Source organism: Neopelma chrysocephalum, unplaced genomic scaffold, assembly GCF_003984885.1.
Source record: "Neopelma chrysocephalum unplaced genomic scaffold, ASM398488v2 Primary Assembly neopelma1_67, whole genome shotgun sequence".
NCBI classification, from domain to species: domain Eukaryota; kingdom Metazoa; phylum Chordata; class Aves; order Passeriformes; family Pipridae; genus Neopelma; species Neopelma chrysocephalum.
The window spans coordinates 9,045,015-9,066,833 of record NW_020897726.1 but is presented as its reverse complement, the minus strand read 5'-3'; the positions used below and the strand labels follow the sequence as shown (position 1 = coordinate 9,066,833).

The 21,819-nt window shown below is 39.7% G+C and overlaps 1 protein-coding gene across 15 annotated transcripts in view; it reads right to left on the bottom strand.

The window, feature by feature from the left end:
• Positions 1-21,819, bottom strand: part of HDAC9 (histone deacetylase 9) — a 462,804-nt gene that overhangs the window by 264,111 nt on the left and 176,874 nt on the right. For 3 of the 15 annotated variants that reach the window (XM_027684597.1, XM_027684603.1, XM_027684599.1), the window contains exon 1: positions 15,611-16,050. In XM_027684597.1, coding sequence (XP_027540398.1) covers positions 15,611-15,716 — 106 coding nt within the window. In that variant the 5' untranslated portion in view covers positions 15,717-16,050. Of the gene's footprint in view, positions 1-15,610; positions 16,051-16,106; positions 16,189-16,381; positions 16,425-16,554; positions 16,638-21,819 lie in introns of those variants that run through there. The other 12 variants (XM_027684596.1, XM_027684602.1, XM_027684604.1 and 9 more) reach the window with 9 other exon arrangements.

The following is a 21,819-nucleotide window of genomic DNA, read 5'->3' as shown; positions in this document are numbered from 1 at the left end:
AAGTGCATCAGACTATTGAGTATGAAATCTTGAGCAGAAATGAGTAGACATTATATTACTCTTGTAAAAATACAGGTACTTCTTGAAGCTATGCAAGTAAAATACGTTTATATGATTTGATCAATATTATCTCAAACAATATTTTCTATGGATATTGCACGTAACAACTAAAGCCTCAAGTCCCTCAAAACTATTATTGGCTAATGGATTATAAGTTAGACAAGCAGAGACAAAAACAGTTGTCATATTAATTTAATACCGCAACATTTTATTTTGTCGTATTGTTCTCATGACACATAAAAGCCTACGAGTATTGGAAAAGCCATAGTAAGTTGATGAAGTAAGCGATATGCCATTTGCAGAGGTCCAAATATACCTGCACAGTTTTTCACCTTTACTCAATTGATTTCTCCCTCTCTCTCACTTACACACTCTCAAACATATTTAACACCACCCAGAAATAACTCTGGTCTTTCAAGCCTCCTCTATTGCTCTCGTTGGCACAGTGTTGACTTCTTTTAGCTGGGTTATAGCGAAAGCATCCTGTCTAAAAATTTTAAATTGCAAAATAAATGCCCAGCATTAGGAAGCACACAATACACACATTGAACTAAAGGATGAAACAAAGGTAAACATGTACAAGTGATGACCTAGACTAGAACCATATTGTTTTCAGAGATCTATAGCTGTGGGCAATAGGATAGTTACAATACTCCAATTCATTCTGGGGTTCATGTCTTATCTCCCCCTTTTTTCTTCTGTCATGGCTCTGTCAGATATCACTTCGAAGCATGCAAGCACCCAACTTACAAAAGCTATTTCATTCTAGTGAAGACAGTAGTACCCAGCAAACTGCCCCTGTTCTGACATCATCATGTACAATTCACAGAAACTATTTTGCTTACCCAGAAACCTAAGTTTACAGTGTTCAAAGCCACCATCTCACCTAGAGAATGTTGAGAATAGAGGTCTTCTTCCTTCTGACCAAAAGAAATAATAGCAGGAGACTCCACTACTTTGATTAAATACAACTTTAAATCCAACTAATAAATGAGGTTATAATTGACTAATAACATTTTTTTACCCTTCATGTGGTTAAAACCACTCACTAATCTTGGAAGGAAGGTTGTATCTATATCGTCTTCAAGGGAAATTAATGCATACCATAAAATGTGGGCATGATAAAACATAACAGGTAAAAAAATTTAAAAAAAATGTTTACACCACTAAGTCTGGCCCTGTGAATTTTGTAACAGAACTCCATCTAAGAGTAATTTGAATCTATAGCCAAACAGCTGTAGTTGGTGTTTTAGAAACTGCCTCGGCCTTGTACCTTAGTTATTCATGTCTCTGCTCTTGACAGCTCTTACTGATAGAAAGAAGTTCTAACATCTAACCTAAACTTTTCTTTGCTTTGCTTCAGGCTATTATTCCATGCTTCACCATCTTTTGAGAACAAATAATTCCCTTCCTTCATTTATATTGTTACCTTGAAGTTATTTATAGTCAGTGCCCATGTCCCTTGAGCTCTCTCTGTTATAGACTATAAATATACCTCCCTTAATCCCTCTTCATATGTTTTATCCTCTAGTATTTATATCAGATTTGCAATCTTTATATTTTCTTTTAATTTTAAACTCTTTGGTCCACAACTACAGACAGGATTGAAAATGAGTGGTGAAGCAAAAAAATTTTTTTCCTTTTAAATATTATCTGCTTATGCCAATATAATTGTGAATACAAGAGTAAAGGTTGAAATGCATAAACTACCATAATTGCTTTAATCTCCTCATATTTTTAGAATTAGTTATTTTGAATTTAAAATTTCTAATGTTTTGTCTTGGCAAAAATTATTCTAGCCAAATGTACGTAATTTTAAAAGAAAAAGGGGAAAGAGACATTCTTTCCCCATATGTTCTCTAAGAAACTATATCCCCTGTTAACAGTCACAACTGAGTCAATTTTTGTTTAAACTTAACTTGTTTTAATCTCATAGACATTTAGGAAACAAATCAAGTTTGATGCAAACTGACTTTGTAAGATGCAGTTGTGAGCTTTGAATTCTAATTGCATACATATTCTGAGACAAAAGCGTAACAAATTCTTTCAAAGGTTTAACAAAACGGTGACAGAGAAAGGGTCTGGATTTCATTGAGGCTGTGACACTTGGTACCAGCCAAGGATCTGGTCCACAGACTTATCTGGACTTGCAAAACGTTATTCATAAGGTGCCTCACTGGAATTTGTGTCCTGTTCTGTAACTTTATGTGAAGTTACAAGAACTCTATCGCTGATCAGAAACAGTTTTAAAGATAAAAAGCAGAAGGGAAATAAATATTCTTTTTGAATTTAAAAAAAAGGTTGATAGTGCAGTGAGGCAACAGTAATTGCTATTTTAACAGAGGTCTGGAAAGAAGAGCAATGAAAAACAGATTGATTGGGATAAAACCACAGATGAAACAAATCTCTTCATGATATTTCATGGAAGGCTCTGAGGAATGACAGAGGTCCTTATAAAGCTTTGTGATTGGGAAACAAAATAGAAGAGTTCACTCATTTTTTTCATGTGCACGGTAATTTCTATTGGGAGGAATGAATGGAATATACTTTACTGTGCTTCATTAACCTTAATATAACCTTAAAAACAGATGGCTGTCATTGCAGACAGCTCAGTGACAACATGTGGTCAATGTACAGCAAGATTCAAAACGGAAAAGTACAGAAAGCAGGATAAAAGCACGTTTTCATTTTCATTAATGAGTCTTTGTCACCAGGAATATTTCAGTTCTGTTATCCTATCTCAAAAGGAGCCATGTCAGAAACAGGAAAAGACTAATTGGATTTAAGATGATTAAGAGCTTGAAAAGACTTCCATAAGTAGAAAGAGTCTGATTTTCATTTGCGCTACTATGCTTTTTTTTGCATGGAACACATACTATTTATATCCACCTAAGCAACCATCCATCTATATGGGAAGAGGAAAACCATATTATAAATGAGAATTATTTGCATAACTACAGGCCTTGTGGGGAGTGCAAGTAAGGGTTATATAAAAACAAAGCAGACAGTGCAGAAATGTAAGAGTAATATATACAGCCTTTCTCCTGCAGAAAGTAACTACTGTCTTCCTGGTAGACATAATGATTGCATTCAGAATCATGAAGTTTAAGCATCTGAACATGTTATCTAAGGAGAAAGATGAGTTTTCTTCTCTCTACTGAGGTTTTGAACAATTACTTGAATACAAAGTCCTGACAGATGGACAGAACATACTATTTCCTATATGACTGTTACTAACTAATGCTTCTGGTTTTCCATCCTGTTCCACTGGGGACGAAGTTTATGGCTGTCACCAGTTCAGATGTACAGACTTTCACACAAAGCAACAGCAACGAAAATCTCTCTCCTTTCAGATCTGGCATCTTTATGTCTTGGGAATTTGGAGAGGCCCCAGCTGACTCTGAATCTGGTGAACATTGCTTCCAATTTTCAAGAAGGGCAAGAAGGAGGACCTCAGAAACTACAGGCCTGTCAGTCTCACTTCAGTGCGTGGTAAAGTCACGGAGAACATTATTCTGGGAGAAACTGAAAAAAAAGACAATGCAGTCTGGTCACAGCCATCATGATTTCATGAGAGGAAAGTCCTGCTTATCAAACCTGATTTCCTTTTACGACAAGGTAAGCCACCTAGTTGATCAAGGGAAGCCAGTTGATGTAATCTTTTGGGATTTCAGTAAAGTTTTCGATACTGTCTCTCACCGCATCCTTCCGGATAAACTATCCAGCAGAGAGCTGGATAAACACATGGTGCAGTGGGTGAGCAACTGGCTCATGGGCTGAGCACAGAGGGTAATAGTGAATGGGGGAACATCAGACTGGGGACCTGTCACTAGGGGAGGTCCACAGGGCTCTATCTTAGGCCCTGTGCTCTTCAACATCTTCATAAATTACTTGGATGCAGGACTGGAAGGGATACTAAGCAAGTTTGCAGACAATACAAAACCGCGAGGAGCTGCTGACTCCCTCAAAGGCAGGGAGGCCCTGCAGAGAGACCTCGACAAATTAGAGCACTGGGCAATCACCAACCATATGAAGTTCAACAAGGGGAAGTACGGGATTCTGCACCTGGGATGGGACAACCCTGGATGTACGTACAGACTGGGCAATGCTGGAAAGCAGTGCCACAGACAAGACCTGGGGGTCCTGGTCAAGGGCAAGCTGAATATGAATCAGCAGTGCCCTGGTAGCCAGGAGGGCCAACTGTGTCCTGGGGGGCATCAGGCAAAGCATCGCCAGCCAGTCGAGGAAAGAGATTGTCCCGCTCTGCTCTGCACTGGGGGGGCCTCACCTTGAATATTGTGTGCAGTTTTGGGCAGTGCAATATAAGAAAGATATTAAGCTTTTAGAGAGCATCCAAAGGAGGGTAATGAAGATGGTGAAGGGCTTTGAAGGGAAGCCATATGAGGAGGGGCAGGCACTGATCTCTTCTCTGTGGTGACCAGTGACAGGACCCGAGACAATGGCCTGAAGGGGGTTTAGGTTAGATATTAGAAAAAGGTTCTTAGGGTGGCTGGATGCTGGAACAGGCTCCCCAGGGAAGTGGTCACATTACCAAGCCTGACAGACTTCAGGAATCATTTGGCTGATACTCTCAGCCACATGGTGTGACTCTTGGGGATGGTCCTGTGCTGTGCTAGGAGTCGGACTCGATGATCCTTCTCGGTCCGTTCCAACTCGAAATATTCTGTGATTCTGTGATCTTCCACTTTGGCTGTTAGGGTGGAGAGCACAGTCGTTTTGAAGGGTTCTGATCCAAAAAATGTCTGCACTTTGTGTCACCAGGCTCAGCACAGCCTAGTGCCAGCTATAAAAGTCAAACTATGCCTTCAACTTGAAACTGCACTCAGTAAGAAATTTACAGCAACAACTGTGACAATTATATGGTCCTTTTGATCTGTGTTTGCTAACATGCCAGAATCAGTTAGTTACATTATGGTTTTGGTTTACATAGGGAAGTATTTGACACCAGTGCCTAAGCAGCAACCAGGAAACAGTATCACAGGAAAGAAAATTTTTCTCCCATAACTTGAATTCTACTGATTTCCAGGTTGTCTAGGAAGTCTAAGAACATACCAAAGCACTCTTACGTTACAAAAAGTAGAGGATAAGTGGCAGTCAGTGGAAGAATCTCTAGCAAAACATTTTCTCCAGATATAAAGAATGGAGCAGAAATTGAATGTAACAGCCATGAAGGCTTTCCTGGAACAGACTCTTCATGTGGCACCGCACTAGGACAGATACAGTTTTGAGATGCAGACAGCTACTGGTGCAGATTTCTGAGGCCAACAGACATATAATATTCTACTTAATACAAACAATGTACACTTTTAGGGTATTTTCCTTTCATATTAACAGCTGAAATGATGAAGGCTATGGATGATGAACAGCTATGGATGATGAAGGGTAAATTACTGGCAGCTTCATAGGGACTAAATTAGCATAAATTCTACTTAATGGTAAAGTGCTATGTAGTTCAATGGAGTTTAGCAAGGTGCTAATTAAGCATGAAATTTTAGGCTCTGTCCTTTAAATGTTGAGAGGAGCAAAGCCTGTATTCTCCAGAATATTTCCCATGCAGCAGTTTTACATATATTTGGGGCCACTGTATGCCAGAGCTGAAGTTGAGAGAATGGTTGTCCCTCCCCCACTCATGGCCCCTCTGACCCTGAGGATAAAATGCCCTCCTTCCCCACACTGTAGCACACACAGCAGTGGCACAGGATATGGGGCAGGTCACATTTTAACCAGGGGCAGCTATTCACTCCATCAGTCCCAATGGACACATGAATACCTGTGTTGGTACAAGCAATGTGACTGTTCAGCAGAAGAATGGCAGCCCAGGACGAGGGAGATGATGGGACATCTGCTCTTCCTTCGCAGCAATGCCAGCTGCCACCTCAACGGGCCTCCCTCACTCCTATGTATCGAGGCCTTACATCTGTACAACCACAGACACAGTATTCACAGATAACAAAAATAAAAGATTTAAAAAAGGAGAAAGAGGAAAATTAAGAAAGAAATAGTCCAGATCTCTACATTCACTCATGTCTTTCTGAGTCTGCAGGACAACACTAAAGCCTATTTGGCTGCTAATTTTTAAAACCTAGAGCTGCACATAGAGCTCCTAGTCACCACCTAGAACAGGCCTAGCAATAGTATTCCCTAGAGGAAATAACAAAACCAGGTCCTTAAGAATGAGTCCCTGAGGTCTTTGGGAACAAACGAACTGCTGCAGACTTGCAGATGAAGAAGAGCAAGCAGACAATGAGGTTTATGGGATGCACATCTGTCTGTGGTGGGCTGCTAGGCCTGCAGAAGAAGAAAATCACCTTAGGGCACTCATTCAAGCTTACCAGAACTAACTTGTGAAACCCAGAGTTCCCCAAATTTTTGACAGGTTTTAATATAGCCATACCAGAGTGTCCTCAGTGAGGAGAGGCAGAGTAAGATTGGTGGTAAGTACATGTATATACATCTTTGTAATTATATACGCATATCAGTGACAAGTAGATATGCATGACCAGTAACCAGAGAGAGGCATTCATTCTTAGACAAGGTTTGAGACTTTTAGCCCAAGGGTTATTTTGCTCTATATATTCCCATTTCTAACCATTTATTTTCTAAACAATATAGCTGTGTCAGTATTAGCATTCTTTATCATCCATAGCATCATCGTTACTTAATTCAGCTGCATTAGCATTCTTTCTTTATTTTTTTGCCTGTAGCCCTTTAATGTTGTCATTTGTAATTTCCCTTCTTGTCTCAGTAAGTTCTCCAGCTGCATCATTATCACCCTGTATATATTGGCATGAGAAGAAAAATAAAACAAACCAAAACCAGAAAATAAACACAGAGCTCAGAAAACTGCCTACTAGGTCAAGCAGAAAAGGTAAGACAGGGATGGTGCAGCTGGCACAAGGATGGAAACTTATGGCAAAGCTCTGCTGAGATTGCTCTGCAGGTTCTCCAGGAAAGTTGAGCTACATTTGGAGGGAAGGAGTTCAGGATAGTGAGATGCAGCAGAATTTGTAGTGTATGCATAAACAGACTCTGTGTCCTACACCTCTCCCTCTCACAAACCTCATTCTCAGACCAAGAAAACAGAAAAATAATCTCTACAATGCAAGAGAAATTCCTACAAGAGTAACACAGCCCTGTGTTGTTTTTAACATCTTTTGTTGATTCTAAAATATTCCTACTTTTCCATGTATTCCTCATGATGGCAGTGAAGATTTTATTGACAGAAACTTCTCTCATCTTAGTTGATCACTTTCCTAACTATTTTCACCTATATTTTTCCTGTGTTTATGGACAGTTAGAACTGTATTTCAAAATCCACTGGTTTCCACCTCCCACATAGTTCTCTTGCATCTTCAGTGCTTTTCCCACCCTCCCTCACAAGAGCATTTTAACAGAGGAAGTGCTTGTATAGCTCATCTCTGCCCTACTACTCCATTTATAAAACTGTCCCATAACTTCTTCAAGCCTCTTTTTCTCCTGCCAGTCTTTCTCTCATAGTCCTTGAGAAAACCTAACTAAAACTTACTACATTCTATGGAATTGCTTCTAGAATAATTATTGACAATTCTTAAAAGCAACAATACACTAAAACCTTCTTCTTCTGAAATAGACTCCCCAGGAAAAACAGTGAGAGCAAATAAAAGGATGCCAACTTTCTGATATGTGTGGGGGAACGAGTGGATCCGTCTTTTGGAGCCTGGAATAGTTTTAAGCATATGCATGACACAGCCTACTGTGACCAAGGTAAAGTGCTCTCCTGTATTTATGTTCCACTAGATTTCAGCTGCTGCTGTGCAAGGATTTTTATGATGAGCCTTTTGAGGCATTCTAGTAACTTCTATATAGTCCTTTAACATTATGTATCTACATGTAATAGTAGCTATGTTAATATAAAGGCAATATAAATAAAAATATTGATGATTTCCCATTTGCTACTTCTTACACCATTCTGTGCCCCATACTAATTCCATCACTATTCACGTCAGCTTGAAATCTTGAAAAATCTAGGTATTTTACTTTATGTTTCTTTGTGATATAGCAATACATATATTCTTTTAAGCATTTTAAATCTTCAAAGTCAGATTTAAATTAGAATATCAAAAAACTTTAACAGTCCCACAGTTTTACTTCTTTTGTGTCCATAAGAAAGAGACTTTACAAGGCTTAGGAAAAATATACATTTTTCATTAGAGAGGTTTATCTAGAGATCAAGCAAGTAGAGGAAGAGAAGTAAGAACTCATTGTAACCACAAAAAATGAAGTTGTGAACAGGTAAATAAAAAGGCCATCACTAACATTTTACTAAATGGAAACAGGGGTAGGAAACTCCAGAAAGAGTCTCTATGTATGATTAAGCATTAATAGACTGTTTTCCTTACTCCCTCTCATATTGTTACTGCACAACACCAACAAGGTGGTGGCCTTGGGCACCAAGAAAGAAAAAGGAAACTTGGATTAAGAACAGAACAATTGGAGGAAATTATTAAATTAACATTAAACTTTCTCATTATTCCATTCCAGACTTCATTGAAATTGAATGACTGTGGTTCCTCCCTCTGGCATGCATACCTTCAACCACAGGGATCATAACAGAGAACAATAGGCTTTGATTGTAAAAACATGATTTATATATTTGGCACTATCAGAGAATTTGTTCTGTTACTTCTTGTCTCCCTTTGATGATACTCAGTTTCATTACTAGAAAGAACATGCTATCATCAGAATAACGCATCCTGTATATCTAGCATATTCATCCACAAAAGGCTTGAATTCTCGGAGCTCTTGTCATGTTTGTATACTCTGCAAGCTGGAAGGAGTTTACAATCATGAGAGACAAAACAAATAAAACAGATATGTAGGCTATGCTCAGATTGTACTAAATGCCAAAGTACCTTTACAGTCATGCACAGAACTGCCAGGCTGACAAAAGGAAATGAGCTACTTATTATATAATGGGAGATAAACCAGTACTGTATCATTCAGCCTTGCAGAGGCTTCCACTGATTTTGAAAGCCTTTTTTACATCGGTAACATTTTAAAGTAGAACAAATCAGGTGCCTCCTGATTATGCAGAGAAATCGCACAGAAACATGCCAGAAGACAGAAACATGCCATTTATTTAGAGCAGAAACCTAAAAAAGATGGAGTTCATTAGATAATTATAATCCATTAATATTCTACTATTTTATAAATTGGCAGCTTCCTGAGCAACAACTACAGTCAGAGGCTGCCCTGACACCGAACTGAAGATCTGCTACTTTACTGTTTATGCCACTCTTCACTAAATTGTCACTAAAAGCTAAAGGCTTGCTCCTAGTTACACACATGCAAGCACAAAGATCCCAGTGAACTTCCTTAGGAGAGAATGAGCCTCACTGTGTTCTTGAACAACAACTCTGTTTTAGGTTTAAAGTTTTTCTACTGAGCAGAACTGTTTGTGAAGCAGTCATAAAGAACAGTTTGCTAAAAATCTGACAATTTTCTAAAGCTTCCTGTTATATCTTCTGAAAAGCACCTAGAAGGCTAATTGTACAGCAGACATCACTTTTATGTAACAAAACTAGAGGGGTCCATTTTGGAGAAGCTGTGTGCATATGTGACATGTTCACACTGAACATGGAGCTTGACAGTGCCGGCCCCTAAAAATAGCACCTGGTTATCCTCCTTCTCATCAGCAACCCCAGCCTTGTCTCTACTCTGTCATTTGATGCATCAATCTGGCCACCCAGCTCTCTACTCCAGAAGAGATGGGAGCAGTGGTACCCTGAGGTACCTTGTTTTAGTAGAGGTAAGATGTTTGCATCTGCTGCAAGCACACATTTTAAACAATATCCCTGCTCCTCAGCAGGCAGTTATCATGTTGTTTTGGCAGCAGGAAGGAATCTGTGGTTTTCTTGAATGTTGCTCTTCTTTATTTAAACTACCAGAAATAAAGCAAAAATGACAGAATGCTCTGTCTATAAATAATCATTCCGGTGTATAGTTATATTAGGAGGTAACTCAGATGGCATGATAACGCCTAACAGGCTAATCTTAGACCTGTAATGCCATAAGATGAAAATAACTAGGCTAAGAATAACTGACCCAGAGGAGTCAGCCTGTTAAAGAGATCCACAGAACAGGGCATTTTAGATTTTCATGTTTTTAACAATAATATCTGCCAATTAGTTTCTCTATGATATTTTGGATTGTATCCAATATATAAAAACTCTACCCCCAGCAGGAGTTGGGAAAGGTTAAAATGCAACAACACCTGAAACCTTCCCCATCATCTACACCAAAACCTGAAATAAATTACTATACACACATATTTTGCAGGCTGCCTATCTATTCTGCTTTCTCACAGCTTTTGCTTTCTCTGCAAAGACTGTGCAGAAGAAAGGGACTGGGCAGTTGGTAAAGAAACACAGGTCTGATTAAAGCTTTGGCAGCAGGATGAGTTACAAGCATTCCTCATATGTAGAGCAAACCTTACTGAACTAAATGGATTCTGCATAGTTTCACAGGACAGCAGACTCTGGCTGAAACTGCGTGTTTGAGTGCAGTGCAAACCAATGAGTATTATAAAGCTGAACAGCTAAAGTAATAAATGGCTGAAGTAAAAAGCTCTTTTCCAATAAAGAAATTTAGCTCAACGCACCGGAGGGAGGGGAGCTAGTGTCCTAGTGCCAGCACTAGTGAACCTCTGTACTAAATGCAGGGTTTAATGGTCTCCGGAAAGACGCTGAAAGAGGTTTTGAAGTAATGTTCTGCATATTTTTTTATTTACTTTCCAGCTCTTGTAACTTGCTATTCTTGTCAATCTTGTACTTTGAAATTCTTATTCCAGGCTTTTCCCACAACCTATAAATATACCTTGTAATACAAAGCAAGGCTGTCAGGTAATCACATGGCTTCAGAAGCTGGGACTTGAATAATAAAAAAGAAAGAAAAGGCAATGTTACAGCGTTGTTACAGCATCAGATACATGAAACCGGCATCATTAGTCTGTAATCAATGTCTTCTCAATAACGCAAAACAGAAAAAGCAGCTTCATTCCATTTTATCACATTTTTGTTCAACTGAATTCATAACCGATGTCTTGTCCAGTATACATTGCTGGGCAGAGCCTCTACCCAAAATCAGTGAGATTTTAACTACATAAGACTTGCTTGTTTCTTCTCATTGTATTAATTGTATAAGGCTAAGGCCTCACTCTTCCCTAACAGTTAATTCAAATACTTCAGCTACTACAATGAAGCACTAGATTTTTTTGTACCTAGCCTTTACAATGGGCAATGAAAAAGCCACTCTGGCTGTTATCCAGAACTTCCCTGTACTGAATTTTCACACTCAATTTTTTCATTACTCTGAAGAGAATTACAAAGTAAAAGCTCAGCATATCTATTCTCACTCTCTCTTTTCTCTGATGTGTTACGGCCTGAGATACCAGATACGCAACATTTTGTATCTGTAAGAAGTTTATGTTACCTGATTCGGATATGCAAATAAGTCAAGTTTTTCATGAATATCAGAGCAAAACTATAAATTAACCTGCTTTCTTCAGGTTCTCCACAGGAACAGGTGAGCAGGTGAAGGTTTTGTTTGGTCAGGAAAAATAGAAGAGCAAATACCAAAGAATTTTGCTGAAGGCAATATAAATCCATGTGTAAAACAAGCCATGTATATATGAGGCCATGCAGATACACGATAGATACAACATACAAGACAAAATCTGTACACTGGGGTTTACTAAGGGAAAATAGCTCATGAGGACCTGTCAACCCACGTACAACATGAGGTGCGTAGCATTGATTCTGTCATTTATATTCCAGTGACACAGCATGAATTTCCTGACTGGTGCAGAGAATAAAATACTCTACATTCACTTACTACATTTGTGAAATTGCAGGTGTTTTACAAGCCTGTAGGTAGATGAAGTCAATCAAATTAATCATTCTGAATCATTATATCCCCTTTAGAATAGTTTTGCTCTATTGATTCCTGAGCCTGACAGGTATAATTTTCCATATTTCACTGAAGGGTTAGCTGACGTAAGCAGGATTGTGTAACTTGCTCAGGTCACCTGTCAACTCGCTGACAAGCCAAGCTTTAAGCTCACAATCTCCTTGAACTCTTGATTTTTCAACACAACAGCTTTAGGCAGGAAGCAGAGGATGCTTTATTCAATAAAAGCCAAGGTGGAATTCAGGCAGGCCGCTGCAAGGCTGTATGTCAAGATATGGCCAGTGGAGCAAACTTAGCAACCTTACCCCTTGGAAAAACAGCACAGTATATTAAATCACCAGAAGTTAATGAACTTGGCACTGCTTCTTGAAGTCTCACATCTAGAGATACCATGGTTGTGTAGGTTCTTCTTCCTCCTTCACACAAGTGCCCTCTATTTGAGAAATTTAGCCCTGCACCAGTTATTTATTAACTATATTTTAACGAGTGTTTCTCCCATGGACTGTGCTGCACCAAATGCTTTTTTTCAAGGATTTACAGTTTATTATCTGTATTGTGGTAAGACCAGGGGCCAGCTGAATGTTAGGGTCCACTGTGGCATTGCACACACATGGAAGTTGAGGGTTTTTGGGTAGAATAAAAGGGGCAGCATAGATTCCAGCTAAATAAGAGGCTTTAGACTTCAGGTTTATTTTTTAAATTATGAAATTAAGATAATTATGGTACCAAATGAGAATACATCAGCATCATTTTCCTAAATAAAGACGCACAGCACTTGCTACTGCATTTTACAGCAACAGTACCATATGGGAGAATCTAGTTCAGTCTTCTCAAGATAGCTGAAACTGCTCTCTGCAGTAAGGTGTAGGTGTCTGCAAATTACACAGCTTCTTGAGTCAGTGCCGATCTAGATTGCTCCATTCATAATTAGACTTTTGATTGGTACCTATCCAGATCATCTCATTCATAGTATGACTTACAAGCAGGGATGGAGACAGACAGGCAAAGCAGTAATTGAGGGAATACCAGAACTGTTTCACATGACAGAAGTATTTCCTATGTCTGCTATTGTGAGAGAGTTCTTAGACATTTTGCTTTGCAAATACGTACTCACTGGCCATTGAACCTGTCCTCTTTGGGGATCACTCCAGCCCAGTTTAAAATCACAGTTGCATAATATATGTGCGTTGCAACTGGATTAACAGCAAACCTAAAAATCCACTGACTATTTCAAATCATGCTTGAAGTCTTTGAAGCAAGCATATCAAGGGTGCAAACTGTAAATGTTCAGGGATCTGCTCTTCTCTGCAATATGTGCAACTTTTTAACCTGACTAAAAGTCACATCCATGTAAGGGAAGATAACTTTGAAGTAAGGACATTGTGATAAGCAAAATTCAAATGATTGATTCTAGCTACTCCAAATGATACTGTATATCGTCATACTCTGGCTATTTCTTTCTTCCCTATACGCAGCATAAAGGGAGACAATACCTGAAAAGTTACCAGGCCTGATACTGCAAGACTGTGAACTGGAGGGAGCTGAAGGTAATCAGAAGCAGCACCAGGCCTTGTGGTTTCACATGACATGAGCTGAGTTGCAGACTATGCACAATGTCAACTACCTGCAGTCTAGTTGTGTATTTTAAAGGCCAACTGAAACACAGAGGAATAATTTGTGTTGTATAGAATATATATACTTAAACATCTTTCACCTGGGTAACGTTCTCGACTAAGGTTTTGGGGTTTTTATTTTTAGTCTAAAAAAGCCCTCTCTCTATTCTACTTGGCACTACAGAGGAAATTGTATATGTTATGTGGACCTACCTAAAGTACTATCAGATAAAAATCAACAGCTACATGATATTCGTGTTTCCAGTGAAGAAAAGCAGAGCTATAAACTTACAGAAAATTACCTCCTTTTCTTGAGTTTCAAACTGCTATTACTCACACAAAATTAGTTGGAAGCTACAAGGCAGCACAGCGAGATAAAAATGCCAGATTTTCGCTTGTGTACAGTTAACTTCAACTGGACATAGTACTAAAATAAAAAACAAACAAAAAAACCCAACAAACAGGAGGGAGGGGAAGCAGTCAGTCTTATCTCTGACCAATACAGAAGTGCTGGACACCTGTTGAGCTGTTCAGGAAAACTAAGGAGAAGCAATAATTCTTGAGCAAGAGGCTGGCATTGTAGATGGCCTTCCAGAAGTTTAACACTTTCAGAGAAACTTTTGCTTTTATCCACTGTCTTTGCTAAAGCTTCATTGTTCAGATTTATAAACACATCTTCACCTGACTTGTGTCCTTGACAAAGGAACTGTAACTGGATCACAAGTAAAACTCTAAGCTCTTTTTCTATAAAGCAGGAAAATAAACAATTTTTAAACAAACAAACAAACATGGGCTCAACAGGTGTACCAAAACAGGTAACTTGTGAAGAGAGGTATGGTCTACACACATATTTCTTTTCAAAAACTGGTGACAGTAGAGTTTTGTGAAAGAAAAAAAAGAAATAGGAAAAAAAAAAGAAAAAGAGAGAAAAACAAGAAAAGCAAAGGAAAGAAAAAAGAAAAAAGATTAATGAAAAAAGAAAAAGAAAAAAGAGAAAAGGGGGTATAAATGAAGACTAGGGTACATGCAAACAATTCACTTTGCCATTCTACATATGGTCCTCTATAAAGCTAACTTTATGAAGAACAAAGTCAGAAACCTAGGTTTTAAAAGATGTAAAACAGGTAACATTGTGCCTCAAAAGACAAGAGTTTCAGTCCAATAAAAACAGAACTGGAATTCACATCTTAGGAGAGAATAGGCAAGAGCAACCTGAAATTTTGACTTTTTAGCCTGTCTAAATTGATATCTTAGCTGAATGGCAACAATTCTTCCAGCTTAATTTATCCTCAGTCCATCATTTGCAGGTCTCAAATGCAGCTAGCAAAGAAACTATAAAACACAAGGGTAGCTTCAAATACATGCAATGTTCTTTCAGAGCAGCTTTGAAATACCTTCATTAAACAACACAACCAATTTACACCTCAGTGAGTCATAACATATAACTACCATTGCCAGGTTCACAAATATTTTTAAAGTAACAAAATAAGCCATGCAGTTTAAAGACATTTTAAAGTAACACTGTAATGAAAAGACAAAGGGATTGGTATTAAACTCCCTTCATATGCAAACTAGGGAAAAGGAAACTCACAGAAAGAGCAAATCCTGTTTACAACAGCCATATGATTAGAATTGCCTATGAGGGGCTCCAAGTGCAGCCTCCTGACAACGTCTGTCTGAGAAGGTCTCTCCCTGTGAATAAGCCTGTATCATGAGCCCCATTTTGCAATCCCGCAACAAAACAAACAAGGAAACCCAAACTAGATTTCAGTTGTGAGCATTTTGCTGTGTCTGGAAAGCAGCAGAAGAAAGGAGACAAACTCCCCACAAAAGCAGCAGCTGCTATCTAAAATACTACCAGAACTATTTAACAACAACTTACATAAAGCCCAAAAAAACTAAGTCACTTCTGTAAAGGAAGGGTGTTTTCTTGTCATGTATTTTCCCGGTCAACCACTGAAGTCTCTTACCTGAGCTGATCATACTGTGCATTCTTTGCTGAGCCAAGAGCTGTTCGCGTCCAGAAACTCCATCTGAGGAAAAACACGATTCACTCTCGTAAATTGTCTGCAGCATATTCCAACTGGTCTGCACTTCAGCTACACAAGAGATTCATCACTGCACTTGCACATGGGCGTCGGGCACGACCCTCTGCGGTCCTACCTCCTCAGCGAGAGTTGTAGGATAATATACTTCGGCAATTAGCAGTGTTTAAGCATTTGCACAAGTATCTATCAGGAGAGGGGAAAACCCCCAAATCCACAGGCGGCAGCCCCCGGCCGCTGGAAGGGAGCCGTGAGCGTGCGGGGGGCTGCGCGCTGCCGACTTGGAGCAGTTGCGTTCGGGCAGCCAACGGCAGGTGGAAGGAGAAATGAAGAAGTATCTCTGCGCTCTGGGCTTCCTGGCAGGGCGGGGGGGGGGGGGGGGGGGACTGCCTCTAGCAAACCATCAACCCGAATAAGCCACCTTTCCAGGGACCAGGAGCCCCGGAGGATTTAATCTGAATGACCCCAGGCTAGTCCCGCGTTGCTGTGCCCGCGCCCCTCTCCTCTGCCGGCCGCCTGTCCCTTGGCCAGGCGGCTGGGCGAAGTTGGCGGGAGCAGCAGCGATAACTCATTTGCATTTGAATTGACACCCTCGTGGCCCAGCGGCGGCAGAAATAGAACAATGGCCGGCCTGAGCCAAAAATAGGTCAAGCATGGCCGGGTGATTGGAGCCTGCATTAATGCGTTTAAAAATACCACAGCAAACACAGCTGTCCAGTCTCTGTCTTTCAAACTGCCGCCCGTCCTCTCTCCGCCGCTCGGCCTCGAGCTCAATTAACCCCTTCCTCCTGCCCAGCCCGTTTCGGTGGGGAGACGCCAGGGAGGGAGGCCGGGGAGGCAGGGAGGGCAGGAGCGGGACAGGAACGCACCTTGCCCGGGACTCGCGCCCCTCTCCCTCCTCACCCTCCCCCGGGGAGTGTTTTGTGAAAAGCGAGCAGAACGCCACTGCCTCTGTCTGCATCGGTCCTAAAATAACGCTGGGAGGTTTTGCTGGCGATGTGGTTTCTGCCTCGCCCACGCGCAGCCATCCTGCTGTTCTATTTTTGCTGCCCGTTTCTCTGGCTACGCCACAGTTGGCTTTGGCAGGGGAGCCAGGCGGCTGCCCGCTCCCTGCAGGACCTGCAGCCGACGCCGGAGAGGCGATTTCTGCAGCTAATCGGGTTGGGGGTAGCAGAAGGCGGGGGCAGATGTCAACCTGGGACCGGGTTTTGTGCGTGTAGTTATAAGCAGCCTTTCCGTATTTAGCATGCTTCATATAATTCTTATAGTAAGTCACCAGTTGTGGCACAGCATGTTAGACACGCTCACCGTGTCTATGTTACTGTTTGGTTGAGTCGTTAAAATTTGGAGAGAGACAGCAGCTCACACTTATTTTTAGAAACATTAGGCAATTTGCACGGCGTCTTTTAAGTTCTACAAGATGATGTGGTTTCAGAAGAGCAGCGTTTGACAGTGTATTAGACAACAGCACTATGCTCCTCTGTGGTTGGGAAGGTTTCACACATGATACGTGAAGTTCATTTTTTATATTTCAGAAGTTGCATATCTCATTTGTTGATTAATATACCTACACATTTTACTGTTACAGATAATATTTTACTTCTCTGAGCCCTGTTCTGCCTTATAGCACTTTTTACACAGGTGACTAAAGCCTGTTGCTACCTACATATATTATGCATCAGCTTGACTACTCACCTACCAAAATTACAAGTCCCCTTCCATGTCCCTACTCTAGGGGAGCAAGAGTGGCCACTGGGATGCGATTCCTCACTGTAATCAAGAAGGCAACACAGAGGTCGTCTTGGAACTTTCTAGAAATCCACTAAATTCTCAACTATTGACATAATTTTTTGCTCCTGAGGACACAAGAATCTGCCCATTATTTGAGGCCTGGTTCTGCCTTTTAACTTATATGACAGATCATAGTCAAAGGAAGTATATTTTTTTATATACTTCTCACAATTGTGTTACCAAAGAAAAGATTCAGGGTAACAAAGTACTGTGACACTCCTCTGATGTTTGGGTACTTGATGGCATCTGGGAGGTCTGTGCCTCAAGTCTCCTCCATCATCCCATTTGCTTTCTCCATGTGCCAAGTGACCTGGTCCTGCTGAGGGTTAGGATCTGTCCCAGATGGACAGATGGGAGACCACAGCAGCTGGCAGCAGCAGGGGTTTCCCTGCAGGATCTCAAGTTAGCACCTATTGCTGCTCACCACCCTGCTCTCCTTGCCTTCTCTCTTCCCTCCCCCCATTTTCCACAGCAGTACTGCTCCTGGGGAAGCAGTGAAGCTCTGCAGATGGCATCTATCCAGCTCTGCAAAGGGGCACGGGCATAGGTCTGAGCAGGGACAATGGCAGCACAGCGAGAGGTAGGGTGTTACAGTGCAAGACAGCAAGTGAGCATAACACATACCATTGCATCATTGCCTGCTGACCATTTGATGTCATAAACATTTTCTCTGGAAAATAAAGATACCCAAATGTTTTGTGGGAAATACGTGCCACTTTCACAGTACAGGGCAGAAGAAGTTTAACACAGTGCAGGGGGGATCACCAGGAGAAACAGAAATCTTCTCTAATGCAGAAAAAGCTTTTTATAGAAAGAAGCAAATAAAAAAGTGGAATTGCTTATGCCCTTCAGCCAACCAGAACATGATGCTGTCTGGTGATTCAGTGCCTCAAAATAATCAAGTTTCATATTACAGGGAAACACTGGAGGAATAAGTTAAAAACAGGTCAGAACATCGAAAATGGTGGAGTGTGGGATCCTAGTATTAGGTACCCATACGTATTTGTAACTTCTTATATATGCAGCTGTATTTTTAAAGATAGCCTTTACAGTTCTAAATGACTTCAAATACTTCAGTAACTAAATAAAAGCAAACCATATGTAAGAGTAGAAAATGTACATTTAGATATTTAGCTGCAAGTATTCTTAATTCTGGTGTACGTATTTTAAGCTGACAGACACATAAACTGTCCTATCTTAGCTAATTCATAGACCATAATAACTACAGCATTATACTGTACATTTTAAATTATATATAAAAGGTATATCAAAATACTTTACTTATGAAGTCAGTCACCACAAAGGTAGGGCTTTTACAACCTGAATTCTTCCAATTTGCTTTGACGTATTATGGGCCTACTTTGGTACATGCTTAGCTTTAAAACACGTGTGTAAATCCATTTCTTTTCAACATAATATTTAAGCACATGCTCAAATTCTATTGATTGCAATTGAATTTAAGCACATAGTTAAATGCTTTGCTGAGTCAGCCCAGATTTTAACGGCATGATCACGTGAATTTAAAGAGTTCCTTAGGAGTCCCACAGGGGAAGAATAAAGGGTTCATGCCTGAAGAAAATCTGGTTTTTATTTTTAAAACTATAGATGTTATAAAGTGACATTTTCATACAAGAACAAGACATTTTCTTCCTGTTTTGTTCAAATGCATTTTCTAAACTTCAGGAAATTTAATGACACTTGGTAAGAGTAAACTGCTGAAATGATTTAGTGCTGCTGAGGTGACTCTAAATGCAATCAGCAACTTTATAGAAAATGTAAGGCACGTTAGTAGCACTAAGATCTCATTACAGCATTTTCACAATGTGTTTCTCTTATTTTCCCTCTGAGTTGTTAAAAACAAATAAATAGAAGGATATTAAATCTGGAAACCACATTACTACAACATTAAGACTAAGAAATTAAGCCCTCAAATTAGAAAGAACTAAGATTTCTATTGCATTATTAACTCTGCAACACTGTAAGTAACACTTCCGTCTTTTTTTTTTAAATTTTTTACTTTCCTTTCAAAATACAAACAGTATAAAACTGGTTGTTTTTAGCATATCCCATTTCTCACTCGTTATTCTGGAGCATGGCCTTCATTAATATTAATAACTTTTCAACTTTTGCAGTTTTCCTACTTGTAAATGAATACTTGCATAGGTTTTTTTATCATATTGCTCAACTGTAGAACAAATATTACACACAAATAAATAAAGAGATGTTCTCTAGCTTCTAGTCATATGGTTAAATGAGGACACTGCAGTCTTACAGATGTCTTATTCAACCTTCCTTCAGCCCCTTTTTCATTTGGTTAGTGAAAAGGCAGCAAGACGTACCATGCATCAAAATCAAACAATTCATAAAAAAGTGGGAGCTAAATCAAGGTTGCATGGGTAGTATTACATTTGGCCTATTTCAGTACTGAAGGTTTGAGTTCTAATCTTTGCAGCCTAAAGAGATCCTAACTATTTTTGTATATCTAATCACTGGGATTAAAAAAAAAAAAAAAGAAAAAAATTAACTATTGTGTAGAACAGATGTTTCTGTTAGTCACAGTTCATTAGATACCATTAGTACCACGTGAAACTCAAACATCCAGCATAAATTACTACAGCTTACGCTAGAGGATTAACTATGTTAACAAACAGCAAAAGACTATTACCACAGAGAAGCAGATGGTTTGGGATCAGTAAGAAATCGGGGGAGATGCTGTAGTGGTCTGGTCCTGCTCCCCGTTGGAACTAAGGGGCTGTATTCCAAGTCCCTGGGGAAGTTAAAATGGATCACTTAATCCACATGCTCTGTTGGAAATATGTAGTGCATGAATGTTTCTGACTAGTTTTCTGTGTAGCAAGCCTTGGCATTGCCTCTGCAGGAGTACATGTTGCTTTCCTTTGCAGTGCTGCAAAACCACATGATGGACATTTTTCCAGTGAGGAGAAAACAGCAGTTCTAATGTTTAAGCTCAATTCAAGCTTCAAAGGAATTTTCTGGGACAAAGGAAGGCGTATCTGTAGCTTTAGGGGATTTTATGACAAACAATAGGAGAATAAAACTTTACAAAGTTTTGAGGATAAGAAGCGCTATGCTAGATAAATGGATGGGTCTCTTATCATCTCTCATATAAGAATACAGAGAGCCTCGCATCTTTCTCATGCAAATTAGCTCAGGAGTTTTGTAACTAGTTCATGACATCACTTCTTTCTCCTCTTAAAATATGACTTTTTGTTCACATAAAAGAGTCTACTAGAAATTAATTGCCAGATTCAGAAAAACACCTCAACAACACATACTTGATTATAAGCACAAGGCTTAAGTTAAGCATATTCTTAAGGGCTTCATAAATTCAAAGGTACTTTCCTGAATCAAAAAGCTCAAGTAGTAAAAAAACCCAAACACCAATGTAGAGCTATGAAATAAATAAATATTTAGCTTAGGAAATACATACACAATTCATTTATTTTGCGGAGAGAGTTGTTTATCAGGTTGGAACTAAAATCTCCATGTTTTGTGGCAAGACTGAGGTAAATTGCATATAAACACACAAGCCATGTGGCCAAAAGCAACATCAAACATTGACAAATAAATGCCTCAGACCAGCAAAGCACTTTGTCCCTTTTATGCCATTAATGAGGTAAGCAGAAATACGAGCAATGTGAGATTTACCGGCTCTTCCATGGCTATGCCAACCTTTCTTAGAGAGACACACCTGTATGGACAAGCATAAAGGAACCCTAGAGCACATAACAGCTGGAAATATGTTCAGCATCCTCCAGGCATTTCAAGGTTTTTGCACATCTACTGAGCAGATAATCTGTACATCCATGCAGGGTTTTGCACAGCACCTCCTGATGCTGGGTAATCTGGCAGGTCAGATCAACCTGGTCACTGTTCCTGGACAACAGACTACCGAGCCTCTATGGCTAGAAAACCAATAGGAACATCATCCCTAGCTTGCAATACATGCCTGGGTTTAAGTGATTTTTTTGGATTTAAGACAAGAAATGTAGGCCATGCTTGCTGTCTGGAGAACTGAACTGTGAAAACCAATGGCCACGCAAAGGATTTAGGATCATAGCAGAAGTCAGCCAACCAAATACAAGCTCCTAGGATTACACCAGGACCAAAAAGGCTAATAAAATCCTTGGATGTATAACAAGTTTATATTGAGTAACAGCAGTGAGGTGATATCAAAGAGAATATTCTTGCGATACTGTAACTTGTTCCAGTATAAATACTTGAGAAAGAATGCTGAAAAACAGGATGGCTAGATAGAATTACGCACATAGGCGTAAAATAGGTTTGGAAAAGCATTGAAAACTGGAAACTCAGACCTGTGA